The 19,027-nt window shown below is 34.6% G+C and overlaps 1 protein-coding gene across 5 annotated transcripts in view; it reads right to left on the bottom strand.

Annotated features, from left to right (window-relative positions):
• Nucleotides 1-19,027, bottom strand: part of Znf280d (zinc finger protein 280D) — an 88,818-nt gene that overhangs the window by 22,564 nt on the left and 47,227 nt on the right. For 4 of the 5 annotated variants that reach the window (XM_029481144.1, XM_021172781.2, XM_029481145.1 and 1 more), the window contains exons 10-18: nucleotides 17,196-17,353; nucleotides 16,699-16,799; nucleotides 15,586-15,732; nucleotides 10,321-10,455; nucleotides 8,302-8,609; nucleotides 8,042-8,182; nucleotides 4,310-4,372; nucleotides 3,091-3,209; nucleotides 2,907-2,943 (exon numbers count right to left, since the gene is read on the bottom strand). In XM_029481144.1, the coding sequence (XP_029337004.1) occupies nucleotides 2,907-2,943; nucleotides 3,091-3,209; nucleotides 4,310-4,372; nucleotides 8,042-8,182; nucleotides 8,302-8,609; nucleotides 10,321-10,455; nucleotides 15,586-15,732; nucleotides 16,699-16,799; nucleotides 17,196-17,353 (1,209 nt within the window). Of the gene's footprint in view, nucleotides 1-1,816; nucleotides 2,340-2,906; nucleotides 2,944-3,090; nucleotides 3,210-4,309; nucleotides 4,373-8,041; nucleotides 8,183-8,301; nucleotides 8,610-10,320; nucleotides 10,456-15,585; nucleotides 15,733-16,698; nucleotides 16,800-17,195; nucleotides 17,354-19,027 lie in introns of those variants that run through there. The other variant, XM_029481147.1, reaches the window with a different exon arrangement.

Below are 19,027 nucleotides of genomic sequence, written 5' to 3'. Positions count from 1 at the left end.
AGAAGAAGAAGAAGAAGAAGAAGAAGAAGAAGAAGAAGAAGAAGAAGAAGAAGCAGCAGCAGCAGCAGCAGCACCACCACCACCACCACTTGCTGCTGCTTAGGCATAAGCAAGTTAGTATCCAGACCTTATACTTCCTCACCAAATCTGGATTTTTACTCAAAAGTCATTGCCCTCAGTAGGATCTTTTCTGATCACCAAAACTAAAATGGCACCCGCACCCTTCTAAATCCCACTTCATGTTTCCTTTAATCCTTGTTCTATACTTCATTTTTTTTTCTAATATTGACCACATTCTAGCATGCTGTTTATTTTACGTTTAATTGTCTGTTTTACCACTCAAGTGTAAATTCCACGAGGACAGAACTTCCAGGCTATGAACAGAGCCAGACATGAAGTACATATTTAATAAATATTTTATGAATGGACAAATGAAGTCCAAGAGATATGATGCTATTCCAAAAATGATTAAGAATGCAAAGCTATAAAAATTTCAAATGGGCAATGGATTGAAAGTGTACAAACTACACCTTTTATTCAACTGTAACTCAAAAGCACAAAGGCATGATGGCTTTATGTGACCAGTACATAACTAGTTTTTAAACTTAATGGTAAAGACAGGTTAGACTTACAAAACAAGACTGCTGCATTTTAAATTTTTAAAAAAATGAATAAAAGGAAGAAAGAAAACCACAAGCAGAAAAAGAAGTGAAGTTGGTCCACATTATAAACCCAGTTCTGTGAAAGCAGTGGCAGTGTGCACATAGCCAGGAAAAAGGAAGAACACATCCTCTCATCTCAAAATGAATCAAGAATTAATGTTAAAAATGGAAAGAAACCTTTTTTTCTAGTTATTTTTTTAATTATAAAGTATAAAAAAATTATAAAGACCAGTGTATCAAGTCCGCTAAAAAACAAAAAGCTGTTATTAAGGATTTTAGAAATGCTTTCAGATATAGTACAAAATTGTTCAGAAGCTTAAAACAAATGGATTCAACCTCTTTTTGCTTGTTAATTGCAAGGAACACAATAAAATAAGAAGTGGTCATCTGAATATGGTCCAAAAGCAGAAATGAAGCTTTGATAATGGGATGGGTAAATAAATATTTTTAAGATGCAAGAAACATAGGATTAAACTATAACTTCAGAGTCTGCTGATCTGACTGCTAAGATTATAAAAAGCACTTTGTTCATCTCCAAAATCTAAGAATCAGTCTTGCAAGAACAGAGGCTGTGTATTTGGGCTGAGGAGAACACAGACGTACTAAATGGGTGTATTCTCAGGAGACATGCCAATCACCAGACGCACACAGCAGTCAAGCAATGCTCCTACATGCAGGATAAAATATAATTTTATAAAAAAACTTTTCATTAGAAAATAGTTGCTGAAACAAATAAAGATCTACTAAAGTAATAGATCAAAATAATTGATCAATATAGCTAGCAAAAAAAGGAGACAAGCTTAATATGTAAGTAGGAAGAAACTGGAATATTATTGGTTACGTTGTATATTTAATATTATTTTTATCCAAAGAAATGATATTAATGGCTCATTAATATTAAATGCTATTTTAAAACTTGTTTTTATAATTTCCAAGAAGTCTCACAAGCTTGTTATACCTTAAAATTCACAATTACTTAGATTAGTAGTCCTCAAATAGAGACAGAGGAAGAGGGCATAATGGTCTAAGCAATACCTAAACTTAAGAACTAAAAACAGGTAAACTACATGAACTCAAGAGATTCCTGACATTAAAGTTTTAGAAGAGAAAAACCAGACATCAATAATTCAGAGAATAGAGATGAAGCTATCAGATTTAAAATTAAAAAAAAAATCTCAGAATTTTATTAAAATTATACTTAATAAAGGACAATATATATTGAATGACAGTAAAAATAACTGCAATTTTAGAACAGGTCAATGAGAACTGTTTTCTGAGGACCAGACAGCCATTATCTCCGAATAACCAGGGTGTTTAGATGTTCTGGACTGCCTTTGTGCTTGAAGAACATTTAAGAGCAGCAGCCAAAATGACTAAATCTTAATTTGGGTATCAAAGCATTGATTTGATGGGCTTTTCTTGTTCACAATTGCCCATGAGCTTAAGAAATAAGAGCCAAAGCCACCAATGGGAGCTATGCTTATTTGGTGGGCCTTGAGGCTGTTTCTGGCCAGATCAGCCTCAGCCTGATGGGAAGCCAGAACCTAGAGCAGGTCCCACAGTCAGTTCATTCTCATTCCTGGGAAAGAGAGAACAGGCAGCACTTGTGTCCATCGAAGGGGACACTGTCCAGGTACACCCTGGACATGTTTTGAAATCTCTGGGCTGCTTCTGCATCTGAAAAATAAGAAAAATAGCACAATGACAGACAACGAATGAGGAAAAAGACAACCATCTGGCCTAAAAATGCAAGGCATAAGGTATGAAGAGAGAAGACAAAACAAACAAAAAGGTAAACAGCTATAGTATTTGGAATATATTACTTAGGCAGCAAATAGAGCAGTGAAAACACAAATTATTTTAAGCAAAGAAAAGAACACAGTAGTAAGTTATTTTTAGAAAGACAAATGGAGGCGGGGAAAAAGACATGTTAAGACATGTGAATCTGACACAAAGATAAGGCAGACCAGGAATCTAGACACATGCGCAAGCTGAAATCAGCACTGGTATCATGGACTTGTGTAACTGCCTATGTGTAAGTAATATTTCAGAACTTTGAATTTAGGAAATTCCAACTTCTTTTGCACCAAGTCATGAGCTCCACAGAGCAGGAACCTATTTCAACAAGCAGCTTAAAATTAAAAACAAGACCAGTATTTTTCATTTCTATTAAAGGCATACTTAAGAATGCAATTGTGCTAAAATCCACCAAAGAAAAACTCACTTAATAAATATTACACTTACTCAGAAAGACGTTCAGAAGTTGGGATACAAACAGAAACTGAAATCAGAAGAAAAGTTTCATATTTACATAAGCATATGAACAATGATTAGTGAAATAAAATGACTTAGTAAAGAACCCACATTTTGGCTTTTCAAAAATAATAATAAGTATAAACATTCTGAAACAGCAGTTATGTATACATACCTTTCTCTACTAGAACTCGGCAAGTATGAGTTTCATGCTGACTTAAGTGTGTAGCCATATTATCTAAGCCAGAAACATCAGTTAGGAAATCACAATTAAGGCACACTAGAGAAATGCCCCTATTAAAAAAATAGAAATAAAATAAAAGGTTTTTATTTTTTTATAAAACTATACATAGGTTCAATACTATTTTCTATGTTTATTTTATTTTTTTTGGTGTGTGTCATAACTTACCACTTTGCTACATAAGTTTGAAAGTGGCATACCCATGTCCAAATTATGTATATAAAACATTCATGTTTCAAAGATAAAGGAAAAGCTTAGAGGTAGAGCACAACCTAGAATACTCAGTTTTGAGTTCATTTCCTGTACTTCCTCCCCCAAAAGTAATAATAATGTTTTAAGAACATTCGCTCCTTGTATCAATTGAAAAAAGCTAGGAGTCAAACACTGGTCTTAGTTCATAGCAGCATTATTTATTTTGACCTCAAAATTAAAATTAATGAAATGGATAAACTTTAGTATTTGTATAAAAAATACTACTCATCAATTTAAGTAAGTACTGACATATTATTTATCATGGATGAACCATAGGCAATGACTAAGGAACACATAGAATATCATTTCATTAATTCACAAAACACCCAAAATGGGCTAGTCTATAGGAATACACACTTACAGTTGCTTGGCTATGGGCAGGGGGATGAAAGAAATGGGAATGATTGCTAATCAATGGAATATCATAGTATGTGTACTATGATATATATGTGTACACTGAAATGTACACATACTATGATGATCAATGTACAGCTGAACATAATATAGTTTATCAAGGTTACATTTTAAACACATGAAGAACATAGTGTATATAATGGTTAATCTTGATTATTAATGGAAGGCTGGGGTCTTGGACAGAATATAAAAAAACAAAAAACCGAAAGGGTGCTGTGACAGTATTCATCGGGCTCTGCTTCCTGAGTACAGACACAATTTAACCAGGCACCCCAATCTCCTGACACCTGACTTCCCAACCACAACAGAGTACCCTAGAACTGAGCCAAAAGAAATCCTTCCTTAAGATGTGTGTCTGTTATTTATAGGAACAGAAAAAGTAACTAACACAGTATGGGTATTCTAGCTCAATAAAGAAAACACATAAGAAAAAAGTAAATTACAATCATTGTTCAACAGAAAGATTTTGCAAAAATTACTTGTTTACCTGAGATTTTCTGAATGCTTCTTAAATATACAGTATCTTTTACTTGGACGGTTACTATGAAAGCTGAAAAAATGAAAATTATATGTATTTATTTACCACAATACTTTTACTGGACAGCAAGTCATTTATAAAAACATTTAAAGTCTATACTTGAGTTTCTATTAAATTCATTATAATCTTCCACTTTCCTCTCAGAATGGGATCTCTATATACTGGTCTCAAAACATGGGCCAAAGAGGCCTCCCACTTCAATCTGGGAGTAGCTGGAACTAAAAGGATATATCACCATATGTGACTGTATCCTTGTATTGTTTTGTTTAAAATTTTTATTTTATGGATATGAGCATTTTGTCTGTATGTATGTCTGTACACCAATATGTGTGCATTGTGTCCATGGTGCCCATGGAGTCCAGAAGAGCCTGAGTCCCCTTGAACAGACGTTACACAAGGTTGGAAACTGCCACATGAGGACTGGGAACAGAATCCTAGTATTCTTTAAGTCTTTTTTTTTATATTCTCTATTGACATATATATCCCTAAGCATATTCATGATGGATACCTCATTGTTATATAAAAAAGTATAAACCTATACTTTTATATATATTTTCACTATATTATGGTTAGGAGTAATAACATACTACTTCGAAATCTTAGCATGCTTACAGAAATAGGGAGGAACTGAAATGATTTAAATTAATTTCAAAAATTGAGCTAAAGGCTACTGTTTACATGTTTAAAGTCAAATATTTCAATATGAGTGTTTGAGATTACCAGCAACAAAATGAAAATGAGGACTCCTAAAATAAACCAATGTCTCACTCAGCACAGAACAGAAAGGTCACTAACTACACTGTTAGCCATATGACCATATGTTGTGTATGTCCTTTTAACTCTGTCTTGTATTAGAAAGCCAGGGCTAGGTTACCACAGTTATTTCTAAAAGGGAAGTCACACACAACAGCACCTGCATCACCTGAGAATGTATTTAGAAGTGTGAATTCTCAGATTACCACAAACCTGCTGAATTAATTTCTGGCAGTGGCGCTTTATGATGCAAGCCCAGGTAAATGGGTTCCATAGAACACAGGCTGCGTATTCAGAAAAATGAATTGCAGCAAATTAAGAAAATACTCTCCATAGATTTCATATTCTCAGGAGTTCAAATGTTATTTCTTCAACTTGAGTGAAAGTATTAGTAAACAATTAATATGTATACATATAATGGTATCACAAGAATAAAGTTTTTTCAATAAACAAGTTGAGAAGACTCAAAATTATTTGTATATAATTATTCCCTTTGAAGAATGAGTCTAAGACTGTCTGATTCATAAAATACATGAATCAAATACTACCTTAAAAATAAAATTTAAAAATTATTTTTCTTCAGACAAGAATGCCTTTTTTTGCTTTTTTACTTATTAGGAAAGTAAGATCAAAGTTACACTTTAAAGTCTTTCTGATGGCTTTCAAATATATCTAAAATTTGCATCATTAAGATATCTAAGTCAACTTAATTTATCTGACCCCTAGTTATAAATAAAAGAATTTATATTGCCTTTGTATTACCTAGGTTTGAAACACAAATTCCTGAATTTTGCATATTAAAAAAAGGGGGAGGAAGTCAGATGTGATGACACACACACCTTGTAATTCTAGAACTTGGGAGGCTGAGACATGAGAAGTTTAATTGTAGCCATCTGGGCTAAACAGTGAAAACACCTGTCTTAAATAAAAAGTTTAAAAAAGAAAAAAAAAAGGAAACATGTTGAGAAAAAAAGAAATCAGGCATGGAAATACCTTCCTAACCTAACAGCCTTAAAGAAGCAAAGTCTCCGTGGAACTCCCGTGACAAGAAGTATGTAAAGAAGTACGTAAAGTCTCTGTGGAACTCCCGTAACCACGAGACGCAAAGGCCCCTCTAATAAAAACTGTAAAACATAACAAGTTGAGGAAGAAACCTGAAGATTTTGCATGCTAATAAACTGGAAAATTAATATTGTGAAATAGCCATTTGACCAAAAGAAATATACACATTCAATTCAATCCAATAAAGATGCCAATACTATTCTTCAGAGAAACAGAAAAAACCAAAAACAAAACAAAAAAACCCAAAAACATATTAAGCTACATACATCTGGAAGCACAAATGAGCTGAGATAGCCAAATAATCCTCAACAAAAATAAGAAGGCTGATTATATCACCCAAGCTCCTGTGAGCAACCTTAGTAAAACTCCCTAGTACATATGACATGTACATGCATGTGCACATGCACACAAAAACATAAACACACTGAAATTTTATATTAAAAAGTGAGATTGGTATGAATCTCATATACATTTCAGAATTGAACATAATACAAAGAAAAGGGGAAATGAGAAAGGGTTCAAATATTATGGTGGCTTTTATGTCAAGTGAGCATGACTAAAGAGTAAATGAGAAAACATAACAGAACTGAAAATGACCCTGATAATAGCTGCTGAACATCATAAACTAGTGGGAATTCAAAGAAATGAAGCATAGGCATGCATTCTAATGGTCCTATTAGCTAAGAGAGAAGAATTAAACATTGATGTAAGTGCTGGAACCAGGAGACCAGGTTGATGATCAAAGACAGGAAAATTGGGAAAAGTACTGAAGCCACCTAAAAAGGTGGGATGACCTTTGAAAGCAGTATCTGACAATAATCAAAAAGCACCATGAAAGCCAGGATATGACCTATGACCTAAAAGAAACTAATTCTATTTAGAAACTATTTAGAAAATTCTATTTAGAAAACGAATTCTATTTAGAAAAACAAAAACAAAAAACAAACAAACAAACAAAAACCCATGAGAGCATCATTCTGAAAAGCAATCTATCAGGGTCATTGAAATGAGGACAACTTTGACTACTGAAATAAAAATATAAAATAAAAACCCATGGTGCTTGTTTCTCTTCAGAGGACCCAGGCTCAGTTCGCAGCATTCAAATAGGCAATTCACAACTGCCAATAACGAGCTGCAGAGGATTCAACACCTCTTCTGATCTCCACAGTCACCCATACACATGTGGCAGAGATTCAGACAGACACACACACACATGTAAATAGAAACAAAATCTTAAAATACATAGTTTCTAAAAGTCTACCCTTGAAGAATAATGTGTTTAATAAGACTACTAACAACAACAAGAATAGCAATAATATCCACACGTGGCTCATGAGAACTACACTATCATAGAGCAAATGTTAGGTACCCAATGCAGAATAAATGCAATATTGGAAAAAATTCCAAAGTAGCATCATGACATTCACTGAATATATATAAGCACATACAGCTTTAGATATGGACAGACAGATGGCTGAGAAATGGATAGATTACAGAGAACGATGGGGGAATGGGAAACAAAACCAATGATGTTGCCAGCATCACTGAAAATCCTCAAGTCTCTTTGACTGATTTGAAGAGAATGGCAGCCATGAGAGTACACCGATTTGGCAGTTAAATATATTTAAAACATTTAAATTTATGTTTGAAAATAATCATTTTCAGGGACTATAAATCCAAAAGAATAATTACTCCTCTAACAAATTTATTTTAATTTCATTGGGCTTAATTAACCATTATATACAGTAATTTCTTGATTTGCTTTGTTATATCAGAGAACAAGGCCTCTAATACAGATAATTTGTTTTCAAAACAAAAGCTTCTTCAATTGTGATTATAACAGACAAAACACTGAAGTCATCTTACCTCATCATATGATTTACATAGGCTTTGCTACAGCTAGTGTTATATCTGCAAAAACTACAGTGGACATATGTAGGAAAATGGTTTGCAAAATCTTTTACTTCAGAAGAACACTCAATACACCCATGAACACCCCGACGTAACCTTGTGGAGACATAAAAAAAATATTTTGAAACAAAAATAGTCAAGAGAGGGATATTATGAAATAGCATGTTGCTATACTTGAGTTTAAACTGGGACTATGTATCAGAGTGAGGCATTACCTTAAGTTCCTTAGCGCTGTGTTTACTTGACTTTTTTTATTACTACTGGACAATGTACTTTGCTTCTTCTGCATGTTGGCGACTTTTGACTTGTTCTTAGATTTACTGCCATTAGACTTGCTCTCATTAGCTTTACTGGGATCAGATATGGCTGTGTTTGCTGTACTTGTAGTCAACTTCACGTGATTTTTAGCAGTTACATTGTCAGGCTCTGGAGGTGAGAGCTGGAGGGTAGAAGTGCTGGGGCTGATAGAAGGTGTAACTGAAGATCCTGATTGAAGAGGTCCAACTGAAGCTCGAATAGTAACCTTTAAAAATGAAGAAAAAATTTTTCCTTAAAAAATTAATCACTGTATATAATAAGCTGAACATTTTAAGTGTTTTTTAGAAACACAGATAAAGTAACTGAGTGTAGTCATCTGTTTGCTTTAAATATTCAACCAATTAAATGTATTAGCTCATTTAAAATATCAATTGATATCATAATCAGTTGTATGTTAACAGTTATTAATAAGATTAATAGAAATTATATGAATATAAGATCATATTTCAGTCATATTTATGCTGATATGACTAAAAGTTATTCCCACAGAGTCTAAATCATAAGTAATAAAAGATTGAAAAAAGTAAACTAAAGGCCTGTTACTCTTTAAAGTTATAGTATCAAGTAAATGTCTATAGGAGAGTGACTTATTCTTTCTGGAGCACACTGCCTAGGGTTTATGCAAGTGGTGGTATCAATTCATTATACTATAAGAAGAACATAACATTTAAGTCTTTAAAAGAACTAGTAAGGTTTATTATTTACTGTTCAGAAACATAAAATATTCTGTTACATCTTCTGGTTGACAATGAAAATGCAATTACCTCCCAACATTTCCACTAATCATTTGATTATATCCCCTCACATCCTAGGAATAGCCAATGATGAAATCATACTAACTCACACACTTGTGTAATGTACAAAAACACTTGACCAAAAATCAAAACAATCCTGAGCTTAAATCTGCATTCCTAGCTACAAAAGTAACTGAATCTTAAGCCTCTTCAAATCTACTACATAGGGTGATATTGACTTTAGTACATTTATTGTTGTATGAATTAGGTAAGACTATATGAAAAAGTACACTTAGAATTATGCCATTCTAAGGTGCTAGAAAAACATTTAGTATCATTAATATTATTACTACTAATATAGGAAGAAATGAGAGGACTGCACTGCTTACATTAGTATTCTGCATGTGTAGTCCCAGCATGAAATGAATGGACTGCAGGGAAGGATGCTGGCTAGCTCCTCTTGCTCTAAGTCTTCAGAGCATGGCTTTATATTATTTAGTCAATTCAAATAAAAGACATACCCACATTTAAAGGTAAGTACCCAAAGGCAAATATAAATGTTTTGGGGATTGTTTCACTTTGGATTATCCATGCCTCTGTTTTCCCTCCACTGGACCAAATATTCAAGAGCTGACTGTATATAAAGAGGTCAGAAAAAACAGATGTACATAAGGCAAAAAGGGAACAGTAAATTACAATCATCAATTTACAGTCAGACAAGGGTTGGCTCACAATGCTGTCCAGCAGCAATATTTGCTTCGTTGAGAGCAGACTCAGCAATAACAACTTCAAGAAACATCTGGCAACCTCTAGCATTAGGCACTCTAAAAAAGCTGGAGGTATAGAGATAAATGAAAGAATAATTCCTGATATCAATGAGCTTAGCATATGGCTACTAAAACTAATACATATACTACTAACTGAAAAGTTCAAATAGCCATACAGTATTGAAATAACCCACTGACCAATGAGATAGTTTAATTGCACTTTTTATGAAGGAATACATCCAACACAGAACTCAAAACACGCTTTTCTTTATATATATATATTTAAAAAAGCAGTATAATCTAAAATTAGTCTTAATGAAAATCAGAAGTTATTTTCTAAGATATTTTGTTCCATAGATGGAACTAGGTAGGAGTTAGTTCTACAAATGACAGAACACCATGCATTTGAACGCACTTTTGTTCCAGGGGGAAGTCCTTCCAGTTGCTTGGGTTTTACAAATGTTCGGTGATGTTGAGTCTTGTGATCCATTTTTTCCTTGCATGTCAAAAACTGCAGTCTGCATTTGGTGCAACGATGTATTCCCTTTTTCTATTAGAAAAAAAAAAAAAGAAAAATAATTTCTATAGCTATAAATCCTAAGTTCTGGATTTAATTTTAATGAATCTTAAGTATATAAAAAAAAATCAAAGAATCATCTCATTTTTAAAACATTTATTAGTATTGGATCTCAAAATTATTTGCTATGAAGTAATCAAACATGAAAGTTTTGAGGGTTGAAGAAATGGTCACTGGTTAAGAGCACTAGCTGCTCTTCCAGAGGACCTGGGTTTGATTGACAGTACCCAAAGGGTAGCTAACAATTGTAACTCCAGTTCTAGGAGAGCTTCTTCTGGCCTCTGCAGGCAACAAATGCATGTGGTGTATAGACATACATGAAATCAAAACAACCATAAAAGATAAATCTTTAAAACAAACAAAATTATGAAAATTGAATAAACAGATTCTAATGAGAATCCTAGCCAGCAAGGTGGGACACACCTTTAATCCCGACACTCAGGAGGCAGAGACAGGTGGACCGCTTGAGTTTGAGGCTAGTCTGGACTACAGAATGAGTTCCAGGACAGCCAGAGCTATATAGTGAGACACTGCCTCAAAAAACCAAGACAGAAAAAATCCTAATAATTATCATGTGAAATGTTTTTTATTTATAAGCCAAGCACTTAAAGACCTGGTACTGTTGACATTAGTTACTCTATTCGTTTTATGTAGAAAATAACATTATTTGTGGGTTGGAGAGATGTCTCAGCAGTTACTTGGTCGTACTGCTTTCCCAGAGAACCCAAGTTAAATTCTCATCATATGCATATAACCACAGACATACATATAAAATTTTTAAATGTTACTTTAAAATTTTTGCTATTTTTCATTGGTCAATAGGTAGATGAAATGACCTCTTTAAAACAAAATAAATTTTAACTGGACAACACCCCCCCCCCCCAATAAACAAACAGTGTTAATTCAATAAACTTCTTGTAATGAGAAAATACTCTGTGGCTGTGCTGTCCAACATGGCTGCCATTAGTCACCATGGTTATTGAGCACGAGTAAAGGACTGGGGAAAATGTTATTATTGTGATTTTTTTATTACACTCTATGTAACTGTCCCAAATTATTACACTGTATGCCTCAAAGTGTACAACTGTTACATGTCAACATAGTATTTTAAAAGAGGGGCAAAAGGGATGACTCAGCAGTTAAAAGCACTGGATTCTCTTCCAGAGGACCCAGGTTCAATTTTCAGCACTCATGGTGGTACACAATCATCTTTAACTCCAGTTCCAGGGGCCCCAACAGAAGCATTTTTGTGTCCACCCACAGGCACCAAGCAAGCATACACATGGTGTACAAGACTTAGATACAGGCAAACATCCACAGAGTTTTTTAAAAGTTTTAATATTTTAAAAAATATTTTAAAAGAAGACAACTGTTATAATGCTCAAAGCAGTATGTAATAAGATCTTATAGCTCGGGCTGGAGAGATGGCTCAGTGAGTAAGAGCACCGGCTGCTCTTCCGAAGGTCCGGAGTTCAAATCCCAGCAACCACATGGTGGCTCACAACCATCTGTAACGAGATCTGACTCCCTCTTCTGGATTGTCTGAAGACAGCTACAGTGTACTTACATATAAATAAATAAATTAAAAAAAAAAGATCTTATAGCTCTAGCTTCATCTTAAGGTTAGTTTATAAGCATGGTACATTAGATTGTCTTTACAAATGCAAACAATACAAATCCATTTATTGTATACTCAAAAAGGATGAATTAAAACAGAAAATGTAGTTAAGAATCAGAAACTAAACAAGCTGGTAAGACAGTTTACATGAGTTTACTGATCAGAAATGTTTTTCTCTATAACTAACATCTCAGTCCATAATTTAAACGCCGTATACTCATGTATTTAATATTATTCCTGTGGTTTACATGAGCAGGCAGGCAGTCGGTCTCTCACGTCTTCATCTGTCTTTCTCTGTCAGTTTCTCTCTCTCTACCCCTATTGTGGATGAAAATCTGAGCTCTTTGGTATTCCAGTCAACAAACTGCTTGCTTCCTATGCTATTCCTATGCATCATGGACTCAACCTTCTGAAACTTTAAGTCCAATTAAATACTTTGTAAGTTGCCTTGGTCATTGTGTTTTATCACAGCAATGAGAATGCTTGATGTCTAATATACTCTTCAAATTGTCAAGAATAAAAATGAACTTTAGATTTTATGTCTAATTCTCTGCTTCCACCCTCTCAATTCTGGTCTTCCTTTAGTCTTTTCTGTAGTCTGGAATATGAAAACATTCTTGTAACTGCTTAGAATAAAAATGGTTATGCCTTCACACCCCACATACAATATATTAATAAAACCTGGCAAACACACTTCCCTCTTTTTTATATCTCCAATAATCACTACCACACTGGTCCTCACTGTGATAAATTTTTAAAATTTTCTTCCACTTATGTCCTTTGATGCCTTGACATTTTCTTCCCACTGAATGAAAAGCTGAAGATCAATCTAGGCTATATGAAATCCTTTTTCAAAAACAAGTTATGGGCTGGAAGGATGGCTCAGTGGTTAAGAGCACTGACTGCTCTTCTGAAGGTCCTGAGTTCAAATCTCAGCAACCACATGGTGGCTCACAACCATCTGTAATGAGATCTGGCGCTCTCTTCTGGAATGTCTGAAGACAGCTACAGTGTACTTACATATAATAAATACATAAATCTTAAAAAAAAAAAACCACAACAGTTATATAAACTGCATTGTTGGTTCTAAAATCAGCTGTCATGGAGGCTAGCTAGAGAGATGGCATAGTGGATGAGAACCAGCAACTATATAACGTGCTGCACATACCTATAGTCCCAGCTGAGTGAGGCAGAGATAGGAGATTCCCGTGAGCTTGCTAGTTTCCAGTCTAGCTAAGAAAGCCTCAGTTCTAGGGAAACACCCACCTCAAAGAAATAGGTAATTAACAGAGGAGAACACACAATGCCCTTTTCTTGCCTCTGTGCAAACATATATCACACACATACACACAAATGTATAAATATTAGTATTACTTGATATAATGCAATCTTCAAGAAAAAATTAACATCTAAGGTCCTCAAAAATATTAAAGGCACAGAATCAACTGTTCTTAGAATCTAACAGTGTATGAGTAATATAAATTCAGTTTCAAGTTTATCATCTCTCCTACTTATGATTTCCAGTTTTTCATAAACATACAAGTTATAAGTACACTGAAGGACCCTTTATCCTTCTAACAGCTTGACCTCTACTGGTTGCTGTCTATCCCACAAACAAACAAACAAACCAACAAAGCCGAAACGTGTGGCAAGTTAAGACAACTCTAGTTGTGAAGAGTTAATAAATTACACAGCTTATATGCAGGGTCAATACACCTTGATTATCATTCATTCCTGTATCTGTATCTCACTCCAGAAGTAGGTGAGCAAGTAAGTATTGAGCAAATAAGATTAAAAGCCTTGTACTAAGAGATTTCCTTATATATATTCTCCTTTTTATTTAAGTCTTTCAAAATTAAAACCCAAAGATGAAAGAGTATGAATAGTGCTTCCTGAATTCTGTTTATAAGATTCAATAATAGCTAGTTCTCAAATACAGGGTTTGGTAGCCAGGTAAATTGGAAAAGGATGCATACTATGTTTTTGCTGAGTTCTGAGAAATTCTACTTTAATATATAAAACTCTTTAATTTTGTAAATCTGGTATTTATCAAATATACCAGTTAACAAATTTTGAGGAAAAATCATATGAAAAACCAACGGAACAATGTTAAGGATATTCCAGAATAGAATTGTTGGAATTTTTCAAAGATCTGTAGAATCACACTCACAATACAGCTCACCCAAAATTTATTGGAAAATTCTACTTTCACGTTCTCTACTAATTAAAAACAGAAGTTAGACAGGAGGTGATGGTACACATCTTTAATCCCAGTACTTGAAAGCAGAGGAAGGTTTATCTCTGAGTTCAAAGCCAGTCTGGCCTATAAAGCAAGTCCTAGGACAGCCAGGGTCACACAAAGAAACGCTGTCTTGAAAAAAATCAAGAACCAAACCAAACCAAACCCTCCATAAGTTAATTTTCGAATTAATTGAACCTGACAGATAAGAATATTACAATAGGCCGGGCAATGGTGGTACACACCTTTAATCCCAGCACTTGGGAGGCAGAGGCAGGTGGATTTCTGACTTCGAAGCCAGCTTGGTCTACAGTAGAGTGAGTTCCAGGACAGCCAGGGCTACACAGAGAAACCCTGTCTCGAAAAACAAAAAAAAAACAACCCAACCCAACCCAAAACCCAAAAAACAAACAAAAACAAAAAACAATGTTACAATGGGAAATACCTGATGTGCAGACATGATAAAGTAGTACAAATGCACTGAGCTTTTCAGTGAGCTGGCAAAACCTGACACCACCATCAGATCTAGTGCAGACATGGATGGCTGATTCCAACAAAAGCACTGCTACTAAAAGTCAGGTATCAATGTTGCAGCAACATTTTCAGCTCAAAGGGAGGTTTAATTGCTCCAGGAAAAGAACCAATAAGCATTACATCAAAAATGCAAGGAAGATTCAAAAACTAATAATGAGTGCCAAAAATTACATAGCTAAGCTAACAAAAGTCATACAGGAAACAAGCTATGCTCTGGCCAAGTTCAAATACTGACTAACACTTGTTTCCTTTGTCATATAACTATAAAACATTGATCTAGATCAATAATGACATGTCTTATCATAATACCAAGGGTCTGGACAGTGGGGGAAAACTCAAAACAAAGAAGAAAATAAGACTAAGAAATTTTCTATCTTGATTCTTTCTTAGTTCAGACTCATTTTTTCATCTCCTCTTGAGAGGGTACTTCAAAATCATTCCTACATCTACCAAGACCCTAAAGTCCAATCTTTTCCATATTCTATTAGCCTCTTTTCTGTCTTAATCCTATGATTCCTATTTCTTGCCATTTTTAAGTCTTGTCAACTGTTTATAGACCAAGTATCACTAGAAAAGAAGTAATGGAAGAAGTGGACGTTTCACAAGTGATTCAGTACACACTTCATATGTGGATCAAATCCACTCTCTTTGAAAACCAAATATTCTGTGTGATAATCAGGTAACACGAAAAAATGAGAATTATTAACCTCACCTGATGCTTCATGTAATGATGCATATAGGGCGTGGCGATTTTAATAACTTTGAGGCAGAATGGGCATAGCAAATTCTTAGTGTTTTCATGTGATGTTCTAAAATGAGACTCTACCTCGGAAAATAATGATGATCTGTAATTGCAAACCTAGAAATAAAAAGGTTATGTTTAAATGGAAATTTTGTAACTGATTTGCAACTACAAATATACTATCAATCCAGCTCCGATGCCTTAAAGTTCACTAAGGAAGACACCAAAAAAGCAGAGAAAGGTGATCCTTCAAAGCTGAGGACTACTTCCCAAAATATAACAGGTGCCTTTATTTTATCAGATTATTTATCATCCCATCCTGTCTTGATTTGAAACTTTAGATCTTCTGTCCTATAAAATACTTTATTTCTACATAAAACAGCACTGTCCATCAGATTATAAATACTGCCTCGAAACTATTACAGTGGCAAGTCATCTTTCTTTTGCTTTTCTACTCCTTCAAATTCTGGCGAAATACATGTCCGAAAGCACGTGATAGGGCTCTGCGTGACTACGCATTTGTACCTTGGTCATATGATTATAGTGATCTGTCTAGGGTAAAGGAAATCCACTCTATTTTTCCATCAGGGCTCTCTCTTTCTAGTGATTGGGAGCAAAGAACATTTTCTGAGCCAAATCTAGTTCTCTGTCCTCCCCTCATATATGTATGAGCTGTGCTAAGAGAATTTTCACTGTAAATTAAGTAGGAGGTACTTTTTTTAGTTACCATTTTTACCTAAATGGCAAAAATAAAACAAACACCACCAATATATTTCACTATACATGAAAATTACATAAAATATAAAATTTGAAATCCATATAGTGGAACACAGACGCACCCTTGCAGTCCTTTACGCCATTGCTGACTTGCCTACAGTGGAACACAGACGCACCCTTGCAGTCCTTTACTCCATTGCTGACTTGCCACAATGGGGGAGTTGACTAGCTGTGATAGAGACTGTCATATCTCTAAAATAAATGCTTACTGTTTGGTCCTAACAAAAAAACCCTGCTAACAACTTATACCTACAGATCTTAACAACAAAACAACAACAGTTAATGACACTATAAAACATGACGTACCTGGCAGATGTATGGCATTTCACCAGGCTTATGGTTATCCTTCATATGTTGTAAAAGAATCTGTTCAGTTTCAAATGATAGCTCACAGATCTTGCAAATGGCTATAGATGAAAGGAAGAGAGTTATTACAACATTTTAATATATAAATAATAAAAGCTCATTTGGATAACAGTGTCAACAAGTTTATCAGCAGAAGTGGCAGTATTAGAGGTGGTAAGCAGCCATACATATACATATACATAACTCAGTGCAATTCTGAGCACTTTTAGCACTACCACAAAGGCATGTCTAGTACCCTATTGTCTCAGTACCAAATAACCTGCCTGAACTTATGTAGCTACTACACCAAGACAAACATCTGGGATTTGAACTGAAGCCTGGAGTAAGTTAGCTTTTGTAATTTTGGCCCCAAAATCCAAAGTCTATTTCTCGTTCTTATTTCTGTAGCAGCTTTCTCAAGATCGGCTGAGCTTCATTAACCCCGAGCAGTAACTCACTGGAGAACTCATGAGGTGTATGGGTGCTCTCAATATGGCACTGCAGCTGGAAGGGCGTGGGGAACTGCCGGTAGCAGTGCTGGCATGTGGTGTGCTTCTCCCAGCTCTCGCTGCTCTGCTTCTCTAGCTCCAAATGGTGCTTCATGTGGTTCATAAACCTGCAAATGGCAACAGGCGAGAGATTCAAATTTAAAAAAAATCAAAGAAGATCCCACCAATATCTTAACCCACTATTTAAAAAAAAAAAAGTGAATTAGTATTCAAAACCTAGAGTCCTTCTCTAGTAAACTGCATGTCCTAAATAATGACCACGAATGGCTAAGTAGATACTTTTTTCCATCTTTGTTTCAAATGTCACTACTTTCAGATGACTGTTTTTAGATAAAATAACTCTCCTTTGCCATGTGAAGTACTATTTATATTTTAAAATTCAATATTGAAAGAAAGAAAATCCTGTCAGCAAAAGAGGTAGAGTCATGGGAGAAATTCTTTGAGACCCTGAAGATATACGATAAATTCTAGCTACTAGTATTCTTACTTGTATCTTTGTTTTGAAGTGCATATAATAACAGTTTTAATGACTACAAGTACAAGGAACTTTTCATTTATTTAGTGATACTGTTTATAGTAAGCATAAACTGTTCATTTTAACTTGCAAACTGTGCCCTTTGTAAGGCAACATCCATTTTTCAGTTTTACACTTTGCTATTTCAGCATCCCTATAAGGTTTCTTATGAACAGAACTATGACCCTTAGTAAGTGTGGTATAAATGGGAATATATCTATTTTAAAAAGCTTACTGAAGCTTTTGGCTGAAATAAAAAGCAGTATTACTTGATCAAAAGAAAATTTAGACTGGGCCAATAAAATTAATAAATTTATTAATAAAAATCACCCACTTGGAGGCTTCAAAGGAAATAAGCATTAAACTATATGAAAATGTTATCAATCCAGAGAAACAGACATCATGAAAGCTATGACATCTATCTCTTCTTTTTCCTATCTCTGAAGAACAGTATTTCCTCAACGCAAATTGTAATACACTTTGAAGTATCTTTATTTCCCCTTTGGTTTTTTTGTTTGTTTGTTTGTTTTTTGTTGTTGTTTTTTTTTTGAGACAGGATTTCTCTATGTAGCCCTGGCTGTCCTCAAACTCAGAAATTCGCCTGCCTATGCCTCCCAAGTGCTGGGATTAAAGGCGTGTGCCACCATGCCCGGCTCCCCTTTGGTTTTAACATGAGCTCTACAAAACACTTAAAACCCTAGTCTTGGTTAAATATTTGCATATAGGCAAAACAGCATGAGCTAGTAAATTCTGAGCTCACCCCTTAAAGCATTAAAGTATAATTATATAAAGTAATGTATTAACTAGCTAGTTGATTTCTCTCAATGTTTACATAAGACCTAACTGGAATGCATAGTTCCCAAGACAATATATGGTAACTTCTTACAATGACCTGTTTTTGTGATACCCAATGGAGGAGAAAACAGTAATTAAAAACCTGTATGAGAAATCAAATGGAAATCTTGATATGTTTTGTACCATTGTACAAATTATAAACAACTGCAAGGCCAGGAATACTTGCACATACCTGTCCTAGCACTTCAGGGTCAAAGAAGGTAGATCTCTTGGTTTTGTTTGGGCCTGCCAAGTCTATACAATGAGATCTTATCTCAAAAACAAAAGCAAAATAACAAAAAAACAATTTGCCTTCCCAAATTTTACTGACAAAATACTTTATCTTTAATTCCTTTGTCACAAGGTATTTACCATACCATTAAGGGTGCATTTCCCAAGTAAAAGCTTTCAATGTTCAGTTTCTTTTTTTTTT

This window comes from Mus caroli, chromosome 9 (genome assembly GCF_900094665.2).
Source record: "Mus caroli chromosome 9, CAROLI_EIJ_v1.1, whole genome shotgun sequence".
NCBI classification, from domain to species: Eukaryota; Metazoa; Chordata; class Mammalia; order Rodentia; family Muridae; genus Mus; species Mus caroli.
The sequence above is the reverse complement of the archived record's forward strand: the minus strand, read 5'-3'. Positions and strand labels throughout refer to the sequence as shown.